Source organism: Lates calcarifer, linkage group LG23, assembly GCF_001640805.2.
Source record: "Lates calcarifer isolate ASB-BC8 linkage group LG23, TLL_Latcal_v3, whole genome shotgun sequence".
NCBI lineage: Eukaryota > Metazoa > Chordata > Actinopteri > Centropomidae > Lates > Lates calcarifer.
Window position 1 is genome coordinate 15,414,295 of NC_066855.1, and position 21,104 is coordinate 15,435,398.

General features: G+C 39.6%; 1 protein-coding gene across 1 annotated transcript in view; it reads right to left on the minus strand.

Annotated features, from left to right (window-relative positions):
• myo1d (myosin 1D) overlaps positions 1 to 21,104 on the minus strand; it is a 94,466-nt gene that overhangs the window by 30,498 nt on the left and 42,864 nt on the right. The window contains exons 16-20 of the mRNA XM_018689436.2: positions 18,858 to 19,065; positions 7,372 to 7,595; positions 6,552 to 6,690; positions 5,286 to 5,390; positions 4,971 to 5,084 (exon numbers count right to left, since the gene is read on the minus strand). Of these exons, the coding sequence (XP_018544952.1) occupies positions 4,971 to 5,084; positions 5,286 to 5,390; positions 6,552 to 6,690; positions 7,372 to 7,595; positions 18,858 to 19,065 (790 nt within the window). The remainder of the gene's footprint in view (positions 1 to 4,970; positions 5,085 to 5,285; positions 5,391 to 6,551; positions 6,691 to 7,371; positions 7,596 to 18,857; positions 19,066 to 21,104) is intronic.

The window sequence follows — 21,104 nt, forward strand, 5'->3', positions numbered from 1 at the left end:
ATGAATATAATATAATCAGCTTAGCTGTGCAGACATTCATGTTGTGCGGCTGTGACAGAACCAGTGTGACAGAAAGTAATGTTTATGGGGCAAAAAATAGTCACACCCCCCTGCAACTTACCTGTGAGATGTATGAAGTTATTTACACATTTACAATGTATGCTTCATCACCTTCTCACACTGATCTATAGATTTGCTTAATTTGTTACTTTCAGGAAGCACACTTTTTGTTCAATGCTTTATGTTCTTTGAGCCACTTGGTTAGGAATAATTGCACATTTAAACCATCCATTTGAGTGTAAAAGTCTATATGGCTACACTGCAGCTGTGGGTGGTGGTTGTTTCAGGGGAAAAAAAAATCAAGAAGTAGAAGAATCAGAAGTGAAGGGATCAACGGGTGAATAAAAAAAAAAATGAGGCGAGAAAGAACGTGAGGAGGACGAGAGCCGGAGGGATCACAAATAAACCTTGCTGGAAAAATGGGTGGAAAAGAGTGCACATACAAGAGACCGATTTGTGCACATGCCTGAACGACACCAGACATCAGCTGATCTGCCCTGCCGGCTCGGTATCCATGACAACACTGTCTCCTGGGAAGTTGGCATGACAACAACGGGAAGAGAGAAGCAGCAGCAGGGAGAGAGAAGAGAGGGGAAAGACAACACTAAGATAGGAAGAGGGATGAGGTGGGGATGAGGTGGGGATGGGTGGGTGGGGGCAGGAATAGAATAGAAAAAAGATGGAAGGTGAAAGGGAGAAAAGGGTAAAAAGCAGCGAGATGAGTCACTTGAGCAGAGGAGATATTTCACTGTTTCTTTTACAGTATTTGTTTTATTCAATGAGAAATACAGTGTAATGACCTCACTTCTGCAGCACAGGCATTAATTGGTGTATAAATCCTTTGGCAGACAGTTGTTGGCTCCTCACTAAAGTACTAGCCATCTATCAGCAGGGCCATTCCCTTTTGCTGCCCTGCAGGAGCAGCAGTAAATACACAGTATAGGACAGCCAGGCGGATGCTGTGGTGTTAGCCTATCAGTGCTAATCAACAATGAGCTAACTGCTTTCCCCTCTGTTTGACCTTCTCCGATCAATAGCTCCACGTCACGCTGCTGTGGTTCTCAGCCTACATCTCTATCTCTAGCTCATCCTCCTCACCCACCTCTCTCTCTCTCTGCACTCTCTCACCCACTTTTTCACCTTGACCAATTCACTCTCCCATGCAGCTTGACATTTACTGCATTAAAAAGGCCCTGCATTATGGATGCAACAGAGGAGCCATTGACTTAAAAGATGAATGGACTTCTCTTCACAATCACAGTTATTAGCTAAAACATGGAGCGATGCGTTATGTTTTTAACCAAATATGCTGTTGCACCAAAACGGTACTTTTGTTGGAGACTATTTTCAGTTGTAGATGAATACGCATTATGTGCAATAGTGAGTAAAGTTTCTCTCAAAAAGGGATTAAAAACAGCTGTAAATGTTTCTAACCTTGAGTACATCCTGGTTATAAAGTGTGTGTACTGTACTCTTGTATCACTGTTACTGTTTGAAAGTTGCAAACCATACTGTGTATGGTGCCCCCTTGTCCTCCCACAACACTGATGGCTCCCCATATGCCTTGTGCATGGGACTGAGCCTCATCTATCAACTGTATGTGTGTGTGTGTGTGTGTGTGTGTATGTGCGACACTGTCTCTGAATGAACAATAACTAAAAATCTCCTTAACTCATGCTGCTCTCTCTCTCTGCCACCATCTGTCTAAACTTCATCTCCCAATTTCACTTCCAGATGCAGCGACACAGGCTTTGGGTGTCCATCTCCAGTCTCTCTAATTCCCTCTTGTCATTTTGTCAGATTGAACACTGGGGTGTCTTGTCACAACTGTCAGTGCATGCCGGCCTCATATCTCACTCATTTCACCAGACGACGGGGGCGTATCCGCTTCAGAGATTAATGTATTACACCTTCACTTCCAGTCTCATTTCTGCCTCACCTCCAAGGTCAGTGGTGCAATAAAGTGTGTAAGCAGTATTTTTATCATTAAAGTGAAAACTGTATTCCTATTAAAATAAAAATAAATTTAAATAATAAAAACGAAAGCAGCAGAGGGGTTAATATGACATGACTCGGTTGGGAATTACTGCTGTGGAAATGTGCAATAATCTGAATTACCGTAATTTCCAGACTATTGAGCGCACCTGACTATAAGCCGCACCCACTAAATTTAAAAAGAAAAAAAAAAAAAAGGACATATACAGGCCGCACTTGTCTATAAGCCGCAGGTGTCTAAATGTTTTTGCGGCATGAAGCTCGTAAAAATCTATAAATTAGCTGCATCATTGTTTAAGCCGCCAGTTTCAAAGCGTGTGAAAAAAGTAGCGGCGTTATAGTCCGGAAATTACGGTAACCATGTGGGCTGTTGTACTGAGTTACAAATACATACACCACCCTCAAAATGTTTTTACCTGATCATTAGTTCCAAGCCTTGAAGACAGTTAGCTTAGCATAAAGATTGGAAACAGGGGAGACCGCTATCCTGGTTCTGTTTGAAGGTAACAAATCTGCCCACCATAAAGCTCACTAAAAACCAAAAAGTCTTAAGGGAGTGGTACTGATCTAGTTGTTTAACTCTCAGCAAGAAGGCGAAGAAGCATATTTTACAAAAAGTCTTTTAAAGTTATGGGTTGAATGCTGGCAAACACATTATGTGGGTGAGGGACCTCACAAGTATAGAAGGACAAACTGTACCAGAACTTGTTTTCTGACTAGGTCACATTAACGGTTAGAAAAAAACACAGCAGCCTCTAGAAATGGATTATATTTGTGCAACAAGACCTTACTTAACCTTACATGCCACTGATTTTTGCAGTGCTTCTGAAAGAAAACAAGTACCATGAAGTCAGCACACACACAGGATACATTTGCCATGGAAACAGCCTCATGTACTGTGTGCATGTAGCTGCCTTAATAGACCTATCACAGAGAGAATATGAATTAAAACCAGCCAATTGTAGAGCTGAGTGACATTTTTTGCATATTGACATGTTGCCACAGAACAACAGGCTGGTGGGAAATCAAAGATAATACTGTCACCTCTGCCACAGCTTCAGAAAGCCACCCAAATTTCTCCACTGTTGTTTTTGGATATGGAATGTAAAACCCAACAAGAAGTGCAACAGGATCATCTACCTAATGTGTCGCTGTGTATAAAATAAATATTTGCAATAGAAAATCTAAAGAGGGGCTTCCAGCTATTTATAATTTTCATTAATGATGAATGTGTTGATAATTTCTACCCCGAAAAAGTCATAAAATTTGGAAAAATGGCCACATGAGCCCACAGATTACAAATTACAAATTACTTGTTTTGTTCAACCAACAGTCTCAAATCCAAACATACTGAATAAATGATTTTAAACAGAAAAAATATGCAAACCCACCCATCTGAGAAGCTGAGAACAGCAAACATTTTCTGTTTTTGCTTGTTATATGGTCTAAATAGTCAACAGATTTTCTAAATTTTTGACAATTAATCAATTAATCATTTTAGCACCAGTCCACTGAAACCTCCAATCTAAAATGAGCCAGTGTCTATCTGTTTAAAAAGCTACTTGCAATATTTTACATATGTCTTTGTGTGTACATTTAAAGAAATTTAAAAGACTATCTAGTGTGAGAAAAATGTTAAACGTGATCCTATTACTGCACTTGGTCTTCAGTAATTTGGGCAGTTCATACATTTTATTCATTGAAGGGACTCTTATTTTCTGATGTATGGTCTCAGTATAATACGGAAGCGGTTGTAATTAAGCTTTGCCAGAAGTAGTGTGGTCCATATCAAACAGTTAATTGGAAGAGAGTTTAAATTACTGCTGCTCATATATACATCTCTCAGTGGTTTAGGATTAAAACACATCTCTGACTGTCTTTCACCATGTGAACGCTCTCTGCCTCTCAGGTCTGGTAATGATCTGGTAATGGTCTGGTAACTGTTTTAAACTAAATATGGTGGAGCAAAATTTAGCTACTATGCTCTTCTAATTTCCAGAAGTTGTAAGACGTGTCTTACACCTTCCTTTTTGATTAATTTTAAAATGGTAAGTAATCAGTATTTGGTGTTTTCTTCTCTAGCTCCGTTTAATTTGTTAAATGCATTCTGTAAAGTGGTGGTTCCCAACCTCTTTGTGACTTCTGGCTACAAAGATATTTCTACTTTGCCCGTATGGCATGGTGCTCGTCTGTGAGTTGTGTCAGATTTCAGTGTGATTTCACATAAATAATGGCTGACAAATAAGTACTTTTTAGAGGCCAGAAAAAGTATTTCACATGGAAAAAAGAATGCAAAGATTAGATCAAAATCATAAATATGTACTTTTTTTTCTTATTTCATACCTTGAATTTCCTTTCTGTATGACTAAACTCTCCTTGCCTGAATTCTTATCTGAGTATGTTTTCTTATTGTTTAAGAAGTTTAACAGAGGCAAAGAAACAAGAACTATTACAAGCTAAGTTTGTTAACTCACCTCATAATCATCTTTCCTATTTACATATATATATAAAGACGAAACTCACATTAGCCTGAAGTTTGGATTAATCAACAGCAAAAACAAAAGACTCTTGTGCACTGGGCAGCATATATTACTGTGCAGTAATTTGATCTATGGCTTTTCATTTTGAGGCTGCTTGAGTGTGTAGTCTGTAATTCAATATGCATCAAAAAGACTTCTACATAAATCATTCTCACTGAGACCCATGCTGGTTAACAACACACAAAACAGTGTTTTTATGGATTTGCATCTTGAAGATCTCACTTCTATTAAGCCAATATACATGTAACCTCGTTGGAAATCAGCACTAAAATGCTGTTATACCTGTGTCTAATGAGCCACCCCCTGTTTACCACCCTGTGTTTGTAATAGAGGAGGCTGTTAGAGGGATTGTATTATAACAAGAAGGTTTCATACGTTGTAGAGGGGGATGCTCTTCATGGGTTTGTACTGCTTCAGGGGGTCCATCTTGTACAGGTGGCGGTCAGTGATGAGCACAGCCCTGTCCTCCGCCTTGTGGAAACGGTTGATCTGGGAAACACAAAGCTCCTCATTAATCACCCCACAGGATACAGTAAGTGCACACAAACACACTAACATCTTAACACCCTGCAGGGTGGTGGCACAAACCAGGAGCAGTTGGGTTTATTTATCTTTTGCACAGACAGATACATGTTGTGACTGTGTGTGCATGTGGTTAATGGTGGATAAATGCACTAAAAGCCTTCTAACCTTGCGCACGTTGCAGGAGAACAGAACTCTCATGAATTTGTCTTTCCGCTGCAGCTCGCTGGAGACAAGTGTGAACGACGCTGCTGTGTCAGGGCTGTCTCGCTTCTGATGGCCACGAAAAACACACAAACAAACAAACACAGAGAATATGTTAAAACACTCAAGCTCAGAGAGCACTTGCACTGATCAAGCTCGAGATGAGGCTGGTGAAAAAAACCTCTCATCCTATATACATTCTCATAAATCAAAGCAATAAACCTACTTTATTGAATTACTGAAGTTATGAATCACATAACAAACAAAATTTACTGTCAACACAGTTTTCAATGAATAAATTGCCCGAATCCCATATAATTAAACTGAGATTAGTCACAGTATCCACTTACATCTAAATCTGGTTAAACCAATCAACCACAGTCCAGTCCAGAACGTGTAAGTGGTCGTACTGCACAGTAATTAATGGTAGAAACAAATGTGCAAACATGTACCACCAATGTCTACCTGCTTCATTTGCAGTCTGCATACATTTTGTGATGTCTGATCATCACTTGCCTTGAGTTTGTTTTATCAGTATTAGTATTAGAGTATTTACTATTATTTTTTGTATTTTTGTAGCCTTTTGTTATAAAGCATGATTGTCAAAATTACTTGTCTGTTGTCTTTTTTTAGTTTTTCATTTTTAAGTAGGCTTCTTTTTATTTATGCTGTATTGACTGTCTGCTTTTTGTTTTACTTTATTTCTTTTAATTCTTAACATCAACTTGCCTAAAGACTGCAGATGAAAATTAGCCTTTTTGGCTACACCTGGTACATTTAAATCACACTGATTCACAAACATGTTAATTCATGTTTGCTGTTTAAAGTTGCTTAAAGTGAAGAAGTTCTGCATAAATACATAATATATGAGCTAACAAGAGAAGAGAAATATTATTCACAAATACAAAACAGTTCTTGCATAAGTTATTATTTATAATTACTGAAGTAAATATGACAAATTATCATGATATACAATAGATTAGGGCTGGAGTTTCAGCTCTGATACAAAAATGTTAAATGTAGCAAGTAGAGAGAGAACGATAAAGTAACATGAGCTGATTTATGTAATAACATGACACAACTGCAGGACACACAATCGCACGTGAATAAACAATTTGCACAGTTTTATTTCTCATTCTATTGCTGTGTTAAGTTTCATTTTGTCCTTCTCAATTTTAAAAGCCTTAAATATCACTGCTCTCCACCCACACCACCATCCTAACTACTCACCAGATAGTTTCCTTCCCAGGCCCTCTGTAGGCCCAAGTCAGCCCTCTGGCCCTTCAAGGCCTCCAGGCTGGCTACCTTGGCCCTCACCTGCAGGGCCTCCTCTGGAGAAAGGCCTTTGATCAGTGTCCATGCCCACCACCTGGAGGCACGCACGCACAAAAAGAAAGCTAGGAATGGAGAAAAAACATCTATCTCTGCTGAGGCCTTGATAGCTGGGCCAGTGGGGTGGTATAGCAGGACTACAGTAGACCCCAGCTGTACTGTACTTATTGGCTTTTCACTCACACATCCTGACAGCCAACATTATTCTCTAGGAAGGCTATTTTCTAACTGCACCCAGCTTCAAATAGAATAAAACCAAACAGACACTGGGATGAAAGGTAGTGATGAGTCTTTGATGGAGGAAGAAAAATCAATGCCCGGTGTGAGCCCAAGGCGGAAGGAAATGTGTGTAAGTTGCTTCAAATGGACTCATCTGGATGTAAAATAACACATGGGGCCATATATTGTCTCCTGTGGTTGGAGTCAGAGCCACTTTTAGTTTTAATGCCAATTTAGGAAAGTGATTTTCTTCAAAACGCTGCAAATTAAAAACATTTTAGTCTAAAAAGATTCATCCTTTGTCTCCGTTTTGAATGACTGCATTGTTAAACATTTAAATGAAGTTTCATTTTATCTTTGAAATATTTGAAATAGACATGGATTAACCCAAAGACTATAAAGTCTATAATAAGACCCACTTAGCAGCTTGAATCTTGAAATGTCAAATTTAATGATAAAGTGACTGTTATCTAAAATGTTATTGTGTCTGAGTGAGTACCTGTTGTAGATGCTCCTGAGCGCCTCTTCAAACTTGCGCAGGACTTTGGGGGGCGTCGGCCACTTCACGTGTCTGCCGTAGTCCTTCATGGATCTTACATTTTTGAAACGGCGGTTGACCTCACGGATGTAAGACTTGACCTTGTAGCGGCGGTAAGCCTGAAGGATGATGAGGGCTGCTCGCATCCGCCTGTAGCGCATTCTGGCTATAGTGCCCCGCCACACCTGGAGACACAAGACAACATCATGAAATGCATATTAACTGCAATTATAGACATCTCTATAGGTAACACTACTGGTGTAAAATGTAATCGCTTTTATGACTTGTCTTGAACACAAGAGCAAGGTCTTTGCTTTGTTTAAGCAGAGCTGCTGTACCAGCAGTGTGGTATAATAGTATGAGGTGTGAGAATCTGACTTAAGTCTAATTCATTAATTTCTTCTGCATTCTCCTCAATCTTGATTTAACAGCGTGGGTGAGGGAGGAAAACAGTCTTCTGTAGCACTATCTCACTTTGTGTTTATGTAGCCACACTTACTTTAAATTGAATTTAAATTGGAGGAATTTAATTGAAGTTGGACCCAAACAATATCTACCTGCATACTCAATTTCACACAGATACACACATTACACATTATGGAAAATAAACATTGTGTCTTTACTCTAGCAATTTGTATAGTACTCATACAGTTTTTGTTAGACGCTCCTTGCCTGATAAATGTCCAAATCTTTCAAACTCTACAGACATTTCATAACTAAATTTGGATCAGAAACAGACATGTGGAGAATCTACTTGTACCCAACAACAAACAAAAAACACAGATGAAAAAGATCCTGAAACTGTCACAAAAAGCCTGAAACAGACCAGAGGATCATTAGATCAGATCCAAAACAGATCCAAACTGAGAGAGAAAACCAACACTAGCACCAGCATGGCACTCACAGCTACAGCTACAGTTGAAAGGAGCAACAATGAATCTAAATTGTCCTGAAACTTCATAGTTCGCAGGGGAGGACTCATGAGAGGACTCATGAAAACCCTCAAATCTGCTGGAATACCCCTTTAAGACGGGATTACGGGACATTTAGAGCTGCTATATATAGATCTGATTTATTTGGGAGAATATTCCCCACTCCCCAGGCTATTTTTAGTTTTTATGCTCTAGTGGTAAAAAGCTGACCATAAAGAGGTACAACCCCTGTGTTAAAATCTGAATCATGAGAAGGACTATAGCTATAGACACAGCAGAATATCGCTGCAATAGTTAATATATAAATGTGTATTTCAAGGTACCATGCAGCCAAAGTTTTTTTGTTACTCTTTATTAGAATTCATTACACAATCTTATGTACTTATTTGTTAGTGCTTGTAATGTTTGCAGTGTAGATTCAGACTAAACAGGGACTAAAATAAGGACCCCTGCAGTCTGTAACCAAACATAGGTTGAATACCTATCACACCCTCTAAAACATGAATAATAGATGTCAGTGGGACCCCAGGGAACCATAAGTCTTAATCCACCCTCACTAAAATCACCACCATATGCTCCCCTTTTACAGTAAACTCCTCCTCCTCCTATAACTCTCAGTTATTTACACATTTATTTGACTACACTGTATCTAAATAATGCTAGATAATCAGTACTAGAGTGAATTTAGTGCCACAAACCTAACAGTCACAATTTAAGGGCAGTCCTGCACACTGGATATCATCGAACTGTAATGCCCAGTAATCATGGAGATCATGAATACTTAATGTTTCAAAGAATGGGGGAGGTTGACGGCAAAGAAAAGGATTCCTTACATTTGCATATTAAGACTGTGGAGGAGGTGGTTTTCACCTGATGAGAATGGAAGTGTTAATAATTGGCAGGATAAGTCATGCTCCTCAAGGCACAAGGTTAATTCCAAAATGACAGTTAACCTTTTAAACATATCAGCTGCACATATATGCATTGAAGTTGTACTTTGGCATTATTTTCTGACATGAAATGCCTATTTTGAACTAAAGGAATATGGCACAGAGCCAACTCTGCTGGAGAGTCATGATTTGATGATCTAGTTGAAAGCACTGGCTTATCCATAGCATTACTGCTGAACTGGAAAGAGTGTGGCCTTCTGAGGAAGCTGAATCACACTGAGATCAATGAAAGAAGGCCAGTCAGCTGACTAATCACCAGGCCAGCCTGGTCATACAGTCCTTCTCAGAAAAGGAAAGTTTCATTTTGATTTGTGAAGCCTTAATGTTTATGTAATCATGTGGTATGTCCAGTAAGCTGAGATCAGCCCTATCAGACAAAAAGAAGTAGAGAAATCTCTCTTCCGGATATTAACTGATGTGGACTTAAACCTACTGGCCTGGTTTCTGTGATTAAAATCAGATTCTTCGTAGCCCTGTCAAAAGCACTCTTTGCTGTCCAGTGAAAACCATCTAAATGTGGTAAATTTGAAAGATCAAGAAAAGCTGACATGCCATATTAAATCACCCGTTATGTTTTGTCTTACTTCAACAATAACAAAAATATGCAAAGCAACCAACATCCATTAAGGGACAAAAATAGATCCAGTGATGCTGTGTTACTGTAAGTCCCAAATGGTGCTTCTCTGGCAAAAATGGCAGTTGACGACCTTGTCCTCGGTTTCCTCCATGCTGCACTGTCTCTAATACATAATGGATGAGAGTGAGAAAGGAAGAGCAACTACATATTCATCACTAATCGACCCCTCTGAGATGACTCTCCCACATGCTCGGGGTGACGGTAGTGGGAGGAATGAATGAGTTTCACATACTGGCCCAACTGCAGCTGATCTAGTTGTCTCTGTGAACAAGGTTAAGAGTTACTTTTATCTAAATTCAGACTGTACTCAGGGTGTTACAGTAAATTACAGAGCAGGATTTGGATCAAACATTATTGTCATAAAGACCCTAGTGCGAAGACTATGAGTGCATTTAGGTTGGAATTTAAACCTTTAAATGTGAAGAGGAGTGGACACATTGTTTACTTTATGGTTTGACTGTGCTCAAGTCCCCTTCAGATCCAGTCTCTCTCTTTTTTGAAAATTAATTAAAGCACATCAGGTTCAGGCAGGTTTTCCATGGTCCCATTATGGATCAGGTTCAGCAATTTGGACCTTTGTAGACCTCTAATTTTTTCTAATAATTTGCTGCTTCTGATTAGATTTCTATTACCATCAAACAATTTGCTTTTAACATTAAGCAAGCCTAGAGTTCATGCACTGAGAAGATTTTCACGTGTCCAGAATGGGATCTAACATGAGACAGATCCAATTTTTGCTGTTACTCAAAACAACACTTAGTATTGGTGGTATCAGTACTTCAATTATTGATTTGTCCACCCCTTCAGGAAATGTGGTTACATGTTTGAAGAGTTGCAGTTCAGCTGTGGTGTAGCTACAGCAGCTACATTAAGCTTACATGATATATGTGAAGTGTTTGTTGTATTGACTTAAATTTGAAAAAGTTAACCCAGGCTAAAGTCACACACTTTAGACAAGTCCAGAAAATCTGATGAGTTCACAAAGGCATTTTTTTAAGCAGCTTGCTTGTTTGAATTTTCTGCTTGTTTGGTATTTTGATCATTTCTTGACCTCATATATTATCTAAGAAGATCATTAAGGTTGTATCGCCATAAAAACAAATTCTATTTGTTATTCACTAAGGTTCTGGAGATATTTCCTTTTTGGATATAAGATTTGGATTGGTTATCTGCCTCCCTCTGCTTCTATTTTTTGTATACAATTCCCCAGTCATTTGTATTCTAAGGATTTTCACATATATTGTTTATCTATTTTCAAAGGTTGTTTTTCTCAGTTATTGATGTGGTAATTGTATCAGGTGTTCTCATGACTCACAACATGTCATAAATACAGTCACAGATGCACACACAGACACACTGTGTCACCCCATATGTGCTCATAAGATACACCAAGTAACAAAGCATTAAGTGGCCAAATCTGATTTTCACTGGGAGCTCAGTTAAGATGTTGCTTGTCTAATATCCACATGGTGCACAGGCCTATGCCAGATCAACAACTGTGTTTATCTAAGCTACAAATCACTAATTATGTTGTAAACGACCCGGGTTGGAGGTGAGAAGCAAAGCAGGAGAAAAAAAGACCATAAAGCAACAATGAATCAGATAACAGCAGACATAAACTTTCTCCACTGTCTTTGGAACCTCATTAAGGTGTGTGACAGGTGGAAAGTGGTGAGAGGTTAGAATTATGATGGGGCCATCCAGCCACCTACACGAGCACAAACACACACCATAAACGCATTTTCTGCTTCTCAAACAGTGAAGCAGACTGGCCGTGATGACGGTGGCGAGCTGATGAAGACGACACTCGGGGGACTGTGGATAAATCAGGCCAATAACAAGGCCCCTGACGGTCTGCCCCCTTACTCTCCTGGCCAATAAAGCCATCTGATCATCCTTTTAGAGACTCTGCCATCATGGAGCCTGCCCGCACCACGCTCTGGGTCCTGGATTTATGAGCTCATCAAAGCCAGATTGGGGATCTTTGGTTGCAACAAAGCGGGACAGATTGCTGGGGTTTTATTTGGGGGTTGGCTGGTTCGAATTGCATACTGGGTAAAAGCATTCACAAATCATATGTGCCAGGGCAACTGGTGAGAGCTGGAAGGTTGCAGTTGAGATGTTGAGCAGAGCACAACACAGACAGGACCCATTACTTGCTCCTGAATGTCTTCGATCTAAAAGTATTGGGGCAGTAGCTCTAATAAAAGGCCATTAACTAAACTGCAGTATCTAAAATCCAAAACAAACAAACTGGGAAAAAACCCATGACCAAATCCCAACATGGAAAGACAGATAGGCTGGTCTGCACCATTGACACACTTGACTGCAATCCATTGCTGAACGCCTGAGTTTCCACGTCCTCTGGGGATATTGAGCTGGTTTTCCAGTGACCTGCTCGATATACACAGTGGGAGGAGGGAGGCAGAATCAAGAGTGTGTGACACAATTTAGTGAGGCTGCAACGTGCTCTGACCACAGGCTGTCACAGGGAGACACTGGGCCAAGGCTCAGGCCAGCAGTCATTATCATAAATCAATAAAGTGCTCGGATGAGCGGCACGCATCCACCAGTAACATAACTATACTGATGCTGATCCCTCATTCCCTCAATCATGACTCATAGCATCATGTCATTTTGAATTTTTAGCTCTGGGCTAATGTACTCTAATGACGTGAAACAAATGCGTTCAAACTGATCTTGAACTGTAGGGTCTCACTGAAAGGGACAGTATTGGAGATTACATCGAATGGCTCTTGATTGCCCATCAATCAATTAGATGGGACTGGACAAAATAGATTGGAATAATATTGCCAATGGTCAGCAGTGTGAGCTTAAAATAACACACATCAAACATGTTTGAAGGACACACAATAAAATCAACTTATTGAGGAGGTAAATCAAAAATACATTATACTATCCATGCACTAAAGCCATGATGTAAAAGTTTAAAAAAAGAATATACGAGCTTTGAACACAGTGCATGTGCTTTACATGAATGTATTTCAATGTGCCCCGCCCTAAATATCTACAGTATGAACTGACAAAAGCTGAAACAGTTCACAGAAAATTCATGATTGCTAACCCATAATTACAATGCATGTATCACTGAATGTGTTGAATGCATGTCCTAAATGATAAAACATTTCAAAGCCCATTTAAAAAATATTTTAAACTGTGCATTCTTTACATGCATCTTTGCCTGACTTGTTACTTACACCAACTGCCCATCAGTGGAATAATAAGAAACCAAGATCAGCATGTGGATTGTTTTGACCTTGTGTGCATCCAGGATACGAATAAAACAGGGACCCACTTTTTTACACTGCTCCACAGTAGTGCTAGTGGTCAAATACCTCACAAGGTACCTTTAATCTTTTTGGCAGTCAATTCATTATTTTCATATGTAGTATATATGAAAAGAGAGATGGGGGACTAAACCAGAAGAAGGCCACTAGAATGCCCCTTTTAACTTGAACTGATATTTTAGAAAATGAAAAGTGCTGATAAAATAAAAGATTTCTTTGTGAGGATTTAGAGACTGAAGTAAAATCTTAAAAAAAAAAAACAAAAATTGGCTGTGAGCCAAATGTAAGTTGCCATGGAGAAAGTCCCATGGTTACAACCTTTTAGAGTTTTTGTGTTGTGTTTCTGTTATTTTAGGCTACAGCATTCAAAGAAAGCCTGGAAAAAACTGGCTATGAAATTGAGTAGTTTTTTGAAAATCACTTACATGGTTAGGGGCTGATGTAAGATCAAGAAAATAAGCATTAAATACAAAATATGCTGGGAGTTTGCAAATGCGGAGTTTAAAAAAAATCACAATAGAACAGTTGCGTATCATACTATAACATCCTATAAACCGAGAGCCCTTATGTCACAGCAAAGGAGACTGAAGACACAGAGGAAGACAGAAAGAAATGCCTGTTTCCTCGTCACAACCTTCTCTCAGAACAGAGGAAGCACATTTCCTTTGTTCAAAACCCAGCACAAAAAAGGTAACCACCCTCCTTTGATCTGCTATAGCAGTCTCACACAATTAAGTTTTTGTGGAGGTGACAGCTTTGGAAGATAACTAAAGCACTTTACAGGTTCAGAGGGGATCAGGAGATCATGAGAGATCATGTTTCTGCTGAGGTCTAGCAGGTGACATATCAGTTCTGGACAGTTAATCAGAGAGGAGGAGTGATGCTAGCCTTGCTAGCCTGCTATTCACAGGAGGGCTGTGCGGAGCTATTCACAGATTACTCCCTTTTTGTGTCAGTTTCTCCAAACACAAGATTTTAGTTATTATTGAACAATTTAGTGCCTCAAGACACAAGTAACCCACTGGGAAACAATACAAAATAATAAAATACAACTCTTTATTCCTTTGTAGACATATTCATTTAGCTCCTGCCCAGACAAGCCCCCCATGGCCACGCTGTGAAAGCTTACTTCCCAAGACATAACACTCACCACGTCTGATAAACCTACTGCTACACAGAGACTATGTAAAGCTTTGGAAAGCAATTAAGGCTGCAGCTCAGAATACACTGGGGGGAGTCTCCCTTCTCATCATTGTTGCTACTCTGACGAGCAACGACAGTTACTGTGATGTGGATGGCTGAGCTTGAATTTATGAAATATTCATTTTAACACAGAGGGAAGGTGGGGGTGGCCTATGTATAATTTATTATATCTGTATTTACGTTAGACTGTGTGCTTTTTTTGGCCATTCTTCCAGATGCCATTTCTTCTGGCAATGATTGAATTGCTCTGTTCTAGGTAGAGATTTCAATGTTGTTGAGGCATGGTTGCAAACAAGAAGATGTAGAGCAATCACTGGTAATGCACCCAGGCTTGACTGTAATAAATTTGAGGGTGGGTGGATTGAGTGAATGCAGCACAACAAGAGTGGAAAGATGAGGTGAGTGTGAGCACATGAAGAAATGAATGAAGGACAGAGAGCATAACAGCAGGATTAAATGGAGCTGTGAGGGAGCCCCTCCTCCAGCCCCCATCCCTTTCTACCAGCTACTCCCCCCTCCTCAATGGAGGACAGGTCATGGTAATTTAAAGCGGTAAAATAAGAGCAGAGCTGCAGAAAAACACAATGTTCTCCCAATTTCGACAGGCAGTGGCACTGTGAGGCACCACTCAACCCATCTGTAGGAAGTGTGCGGATTCACACATTGTGTTTTTTAGTAGTTCGATGGGGCAAACTAAGTGGTATTATTATAAATCCATGAGTCAAATGGAAGGACAAGAAGTGTGTCTGATCCCCAGTCATACACTGACAGTCCTGGCAATGTGGTACCAACTGGCATAAGGCAGTGTGGTATGCCAGGTGCTGATAAGGGGATTGCTTGGCACGGCAGATCAGACTCAGGCTGGGATGTTTGTTTGAGTAACAGCATGATAGATACAGGAGTCAATTCTGCTGTCACACCACTATTTGATTGTGTGTGTCAGTGAGTGCATGTAGTATAGGCGAGTATGCACATGTCTGTGTGTGAAGCACATACTGCATGGCCTTAACATTGACAGAGGGCAAGATTAAAAATGCCTGCTCTGACACCTCTGCGAGGCTGCAGTGTTTGGTTTGGGAGGAAAAGCTGGTATTCCTCTGGGCTTTCCCTTCGTTATTAAAACCTGCTTATCCTGGGAGATACAAGATAGGATTCTCTTGAGGGAAAGGTTGAAGGAACACCCGTCTGATACGTCGGTGGGAAGAGCGTGTAAAGGGTCATACAGATCAATACAAAGGTCAACCAATGAATCAGAAGCAGAAGTCAATTGGGCTGGAAAACCCTTTCATGTCTGAAAGCTTCGAGATACCCCTTGAGAAAGACATGAAAGCAACATGGTGTGGAGGTATTCGGCCACATGATTCCAATGTAAAGACAGGGAAAATGTCTGTGTGTCAATCACATAGCTTGAAGCCATCCTGATGTAAAGTACTGTGCAAAGGTTTTAGGCAGGTATGAAAAAAATGCTGTAAAGTAACAATATTTTCACAAATATAAATTCTAACTGTTTATCTTTTTATCAATTTACAAAATGCAAAGTGAGCTGAAAGAAAAAACATCTAAATCAAATGAATATTTGATCTGATTACCCGTGCCTTCACAACAGTATGAATTCTTAAGGGTAAACATGCCCAAGTCAGGGATCTTGTAGGATTATAGTCAGGTGTGTGATTAACTAATTATACCAAACATGTGCTAATGAACATCATTTTCATATGTAGGTTGAAACACAGTCGTTAAATGAAACAGAAACAGCTGTGTAGGAGGCTTAAAACTGGATGAGGAACAGCCAAATTCTGCTACCAAGATGTGGTCGTGGAAGACTGTTTCACTTGACTGAGCACAGCGACAAGACACAAGGTAGTTATACTACATCAGCAAGGTGTCTCCCAGGCAAAGATTTCCAAGCAGACTAAGGTTTCAAGATGGGTTGTTCAAGCTCTTTTGAAGAAGCACGAGGAAACAGGCAATGTTGAGGACCACAAACACAGTGGTCAGGAAACTTGGTGCAGCAGATGAAGACACATCATGCTTACTTCCCTTTGGAATCAGAAGATGTCCAGCAGCACCATCAGGTCAGAACTGGCAGAAACCAGTGGGACCCAGGTACACCCATTCGCTGTCCAGAGAAGTCTGGCCAGAAGTGGTCTTCATGTGGAAACAAGGCCAAGCGACTCAACTATGCACAAAATTCTTAGGAACTGGGGTGCAGAAAAATGGCAGCAGGTGCTCTGAACTGATGAGTCAAAATCTGAAATATTTGGCTGTAGCAGAGGGCAGATTGTTCGCAGAAGGGCTGGAAAGCAGTACAATTTTGAGTGTCTGCGGCCAACAGTGAAGGATACTGGAGGTTCTTTGCAAGCTTGGGGCTGCATTTCTGCAGATGGAGTTGGGGATTTGGTCAGGATTAATGGTGTCCACAATGCTGAGAAATACAAGCAGCTACTTATCCATCATCAACACCATCAGGGAGGTGTTTGATTGACTCCATATTTATTCTACAGCAGGACTATGACCCCAAACATACAGCCAATGTCATTAAGAACTATCTTCAGCGTAAAGAACAAGGAGTCCTGGAATTGATGGTTTGGCTCGCACAGAGTCCTGATCTCAACATCATCGAGTGTGTCTGGGATTACATGAAAAGAAAGAAGGATCTGAGCCATCTTACATCCACAGAAGATCTGTGGTTAGTTCTCCAAGATGTTTGGAACAACCTACCAGCCAAGTTTCTTCAAAAACTGTGTGCAAGTGTACCTAGAAGGATTGATGCTGTTTTGAAGGCAAAAGGTGGTCACACCAAATATTGATTTGATTTTGATTTTGTTAACTGATAAAAATAAACCACTGACACTTCTACTTGTGAAAGTATTCTTAGTTTACAGCTTTTTTTTCACACCTGCCAAAACAAGAGTGTGCACACTACTGTATATATTCAGAGTGTGCACACTCTTTCTACACACATACAGACTGATGCTGTTGCTGCCTGCCTGTCAGTCAGAGATGGCATTTTGAAGCCTCCAGGCAATTTACATAGTGTATTCTTAATTTGACAGCCAGCTTGAGCAGTGCTGCACGTTTACAAACCAATCTCTCCATCTATCAAAGTAAGTTTTGCTCTACACGCTGATCCGACACATGTCAGGCCATAGAACATAATCACACCAAGATACTGGCATTCTCGCCTCAAGGTGTCATCCAGCCACTGACGCATGATGAGCTTACCAACTACTGAAAAGAGAGACAGATGCATGGTGATCAATATTCATAGCAGGTCATTTAAAACATGTCCAGCTGGAGGGAAAACTGATTTACTAGTCACAAAGCAACAAGATAAGATAACACTGTGTTTTGTCCTTAGTAAGACAACTTCGAAAATGATATGATGCTTCATACTGGGGCTGAAACTATTCATTACACTTGTTTTCAATGATATCGTTTGTAAGATATTTTTAGTTTGCATGTTTTGTCTGAATAACGGTTTAAAGGACCAGTGTGTAGGATTTTGTGGACTAGTGGTGAGGTTGCAGATTGCAACCAGCTGAATACCCCTCCCCTCACCCCTGCCATTTCAAACCATGGGCTATCTACGTATAGCCAACTCACTACTTACATTATCATATTAGGTACATTAGGCTAGCACAAAGTCAGCAAAATGGTTAAATCAGTGTGGCCACGATCAAACCCAAAACCACAAACTAATTTGGCCCAATGATGATTTAAAGACAAATCTGCATTCTACCAGTGATTTTGATCAGATAGAAGAATCAATGTTACTCCCAAAAAATCTGAAACAAATTATAATTCTGAGATTCACTCATCCCATCTTACAAGTTTACACGAGCTGTGTGGGTGAAAACTCAGACAGAGAAAGAGAAGAGGCAGAGACATTCACCCTGAGAGACAGAGAATAACGCTAATAATACAAGTTTATATCAGCTCCAAAAATACCTCAGTGCTTGTATAACTTGTGGGAAAATTTGAGTGGAGTCTGAGTTTTTCTAGTCTCTGAGGTTATTCATATGCATAACAAGTGCTGGTGAATGCCAATGAGAACACGACTCGGGCCTTTAATCCACATCACCCTCATGATCTTGTTTCAAGGCCCTTATCAGATAATAGTTGTTGATGACTGGCAATCAGTGGTATTCACAATGGCAGATGTTTGTGAATAGGGAAATATGTGAATTTTATTATCACAAAAAAGAATATTTGCTAATTCAGTTCATTTGTTTAAATTCAAGGCAAAAATCAAAGAAAAGAAAAAGATAACTAAAAACAGGAAGAAATATAATGAATCGCTGACAACAAGGGGCTTCTCAGTAGATGTAACATTTATATTTATATGTCAAAAATTATTTATTTCCTCTTTCCTTTTTGCTCTGTCAGAGGAAAAATGCATCATCATTTCTCTTACCTTCTGGAGGAAGAGGACGATTCTCTGGACCATTTCGGCTCTCTGCTCCTCCAGGCTGAAGAGGGTACGTGGTGTGCGGATGAAGACCTTTGTTTTGCCATAGGCCACATCATGGTCAAATCCACACCCCTGCAGGAGCCTCTTCACTGCATCTTTGTCTGATGGCAAGTCATGATTTGGCCATGTAAACTCTGAGATCATCTTGTATCTGGAGGAAAGAGAAAGTAGTTGTATGAGAAAACAGAGCAGTGCGTAGCTGATCAAAATAAATGGACATTTAAACTCTAGATTACTGCAGGAGAGAGCACTAAGTAGGATCTGGATTTATACAGCAATTTTCTGCTCACAACAAAGTTGTTGAACAGCCTCTCAATATATCGTGATCAGCTTTGTTGTTAATTCATTCTAATTATAATTTGTCATCAGTATGTTGTCATGATTGACAAAATTGTAGCTTCTTAAAGGCCAAGTCTTTTTGTACCCATGCAAGCAGTGTGCATGTTCCTGTTCTTGTAACTTTGGTGATCCCTATTTTTTTTATCATCACTCAAATCATACTTTAATAGTCTTTAGAGTGCCTTATTTTCTTTTCTCTCAACTATTAACTTTATGTTTTTAAGGCCTGTGAAAGCCTGTTGGAAGAGTTATAGAACTGAGACTAAATCCAATCATAGACTGATGAATTTAAACTTGAACTTTATATTCAGATTTATGGATGGTCACCAGAGCTGAGTTTGCCCAGAAACAGCTTTTGCTACTGTTGCACTAAATTTCCCTCCAGTACTGATATGCACATCAACAAAAATAAGGCTCTTGTGATTTGAGTGGGTTGTTTGGAAACTGAGAGACACTCCACAAAAATTATGTATTTCAAAAAGTTGACAGTTTAATGACCGTGACTTTAATTTATATATTTAATTACAATTAATTTAATTAATGTCATAAAAAAACATTCAATTTATTATATTGTAAGACCGTGAAAACTAGTGAATTCTCACACTTGAGGTTAATATCAAATGTTCCGCCTTTTCTAATCACTGCAGCTCACAACATGAAACCTTTATTTCATGTAAAAACTTGGAATAACAGAGATTATGAGGGTATTCCAAGACATCAATAATGTTCTCTGGCTTCCAAGAATTCAAAGATCCCAGAGTTAACAGACTGAGCCCTGTATCATTTCACAGCTGAATGATTAGCAATGCTGTGATGTAATACCAAGTCCAAATACATCAGTGTGGAGGATTGGAGTAACAGAGCTGCATGACTTGTTAGCATGTTATGCAAAAGACCTAATCCTCCATCCACCACGATAGTTTCTATGAGGGCAGTGGGCAAATGTGACAGCTGGGAAATAAGGGCAAGTGTGTGTGTGTGTGTGTGTGTGTGTGTGTGTATTATTTGTATACTATTTGGGTGTGTTGCAATATTGTAATGCTCTTTGGGTCAAATTCTGGAGAGATATTTGGCGACTCAGGGACTTATAACCAAAAGTAAACCCAAAAGCAAAACCAGCCTGTCAGGCTTTAAGATCCCATTTATTACACAATGAGCACAGCATGTGTGAGTGAAGCTTTCTGGGTGTTATCAGATGTGAGAGACTCAATGCAGTGACATCTGTGCTGTTGGGTTGTTCCTGCTTCTTCTCCGCAGGGAAACGTGAGGTGATGTTTGAGACTCTAAAATTGAGTCCTGATCAGACCTGACTCTCCCTCTTCTTTCTCTTTTTGTTATGAGCTCAGGGCAGAACATCCTTTAGACACATGTGCGAGACGTTACATATCTGTATTTTATAAAGGTATAAAATGCATCATGTTTGGAATTGCCTTTTGTATGAAATATCTGCCTTTTACAGTATAGTATTATTACCTCAACTTGAAGATTGCGCTGATATGGGTTGCAGCTGCCAGTAATTCAATCATTAATCAATCTTTCAATTTATGAAGTGTCACAAAAATAAGTCCTGAGAGCCCCAGGTGATGACTTCAGATGTCCAACAGTCAGTCCAAACCCCAAAAATATTACATTTAAGATAAAATAGAAAGAAGAAAAAGAAAGAAAGAAAATCTTTACATGAGTGGCTGATGGCAGGGTATATCTGCAATTTTTTTGTTTGATTAAACAACTGCAGCAATTAATTGATTATTAAAACTGCAGCTAATTCATTTTCTGATCAACTAATGGATGGAAAAAAACCAAACTGCTTCAGCTCTACAGATAAAATTATAAAAAAACTGAGTATCAGTA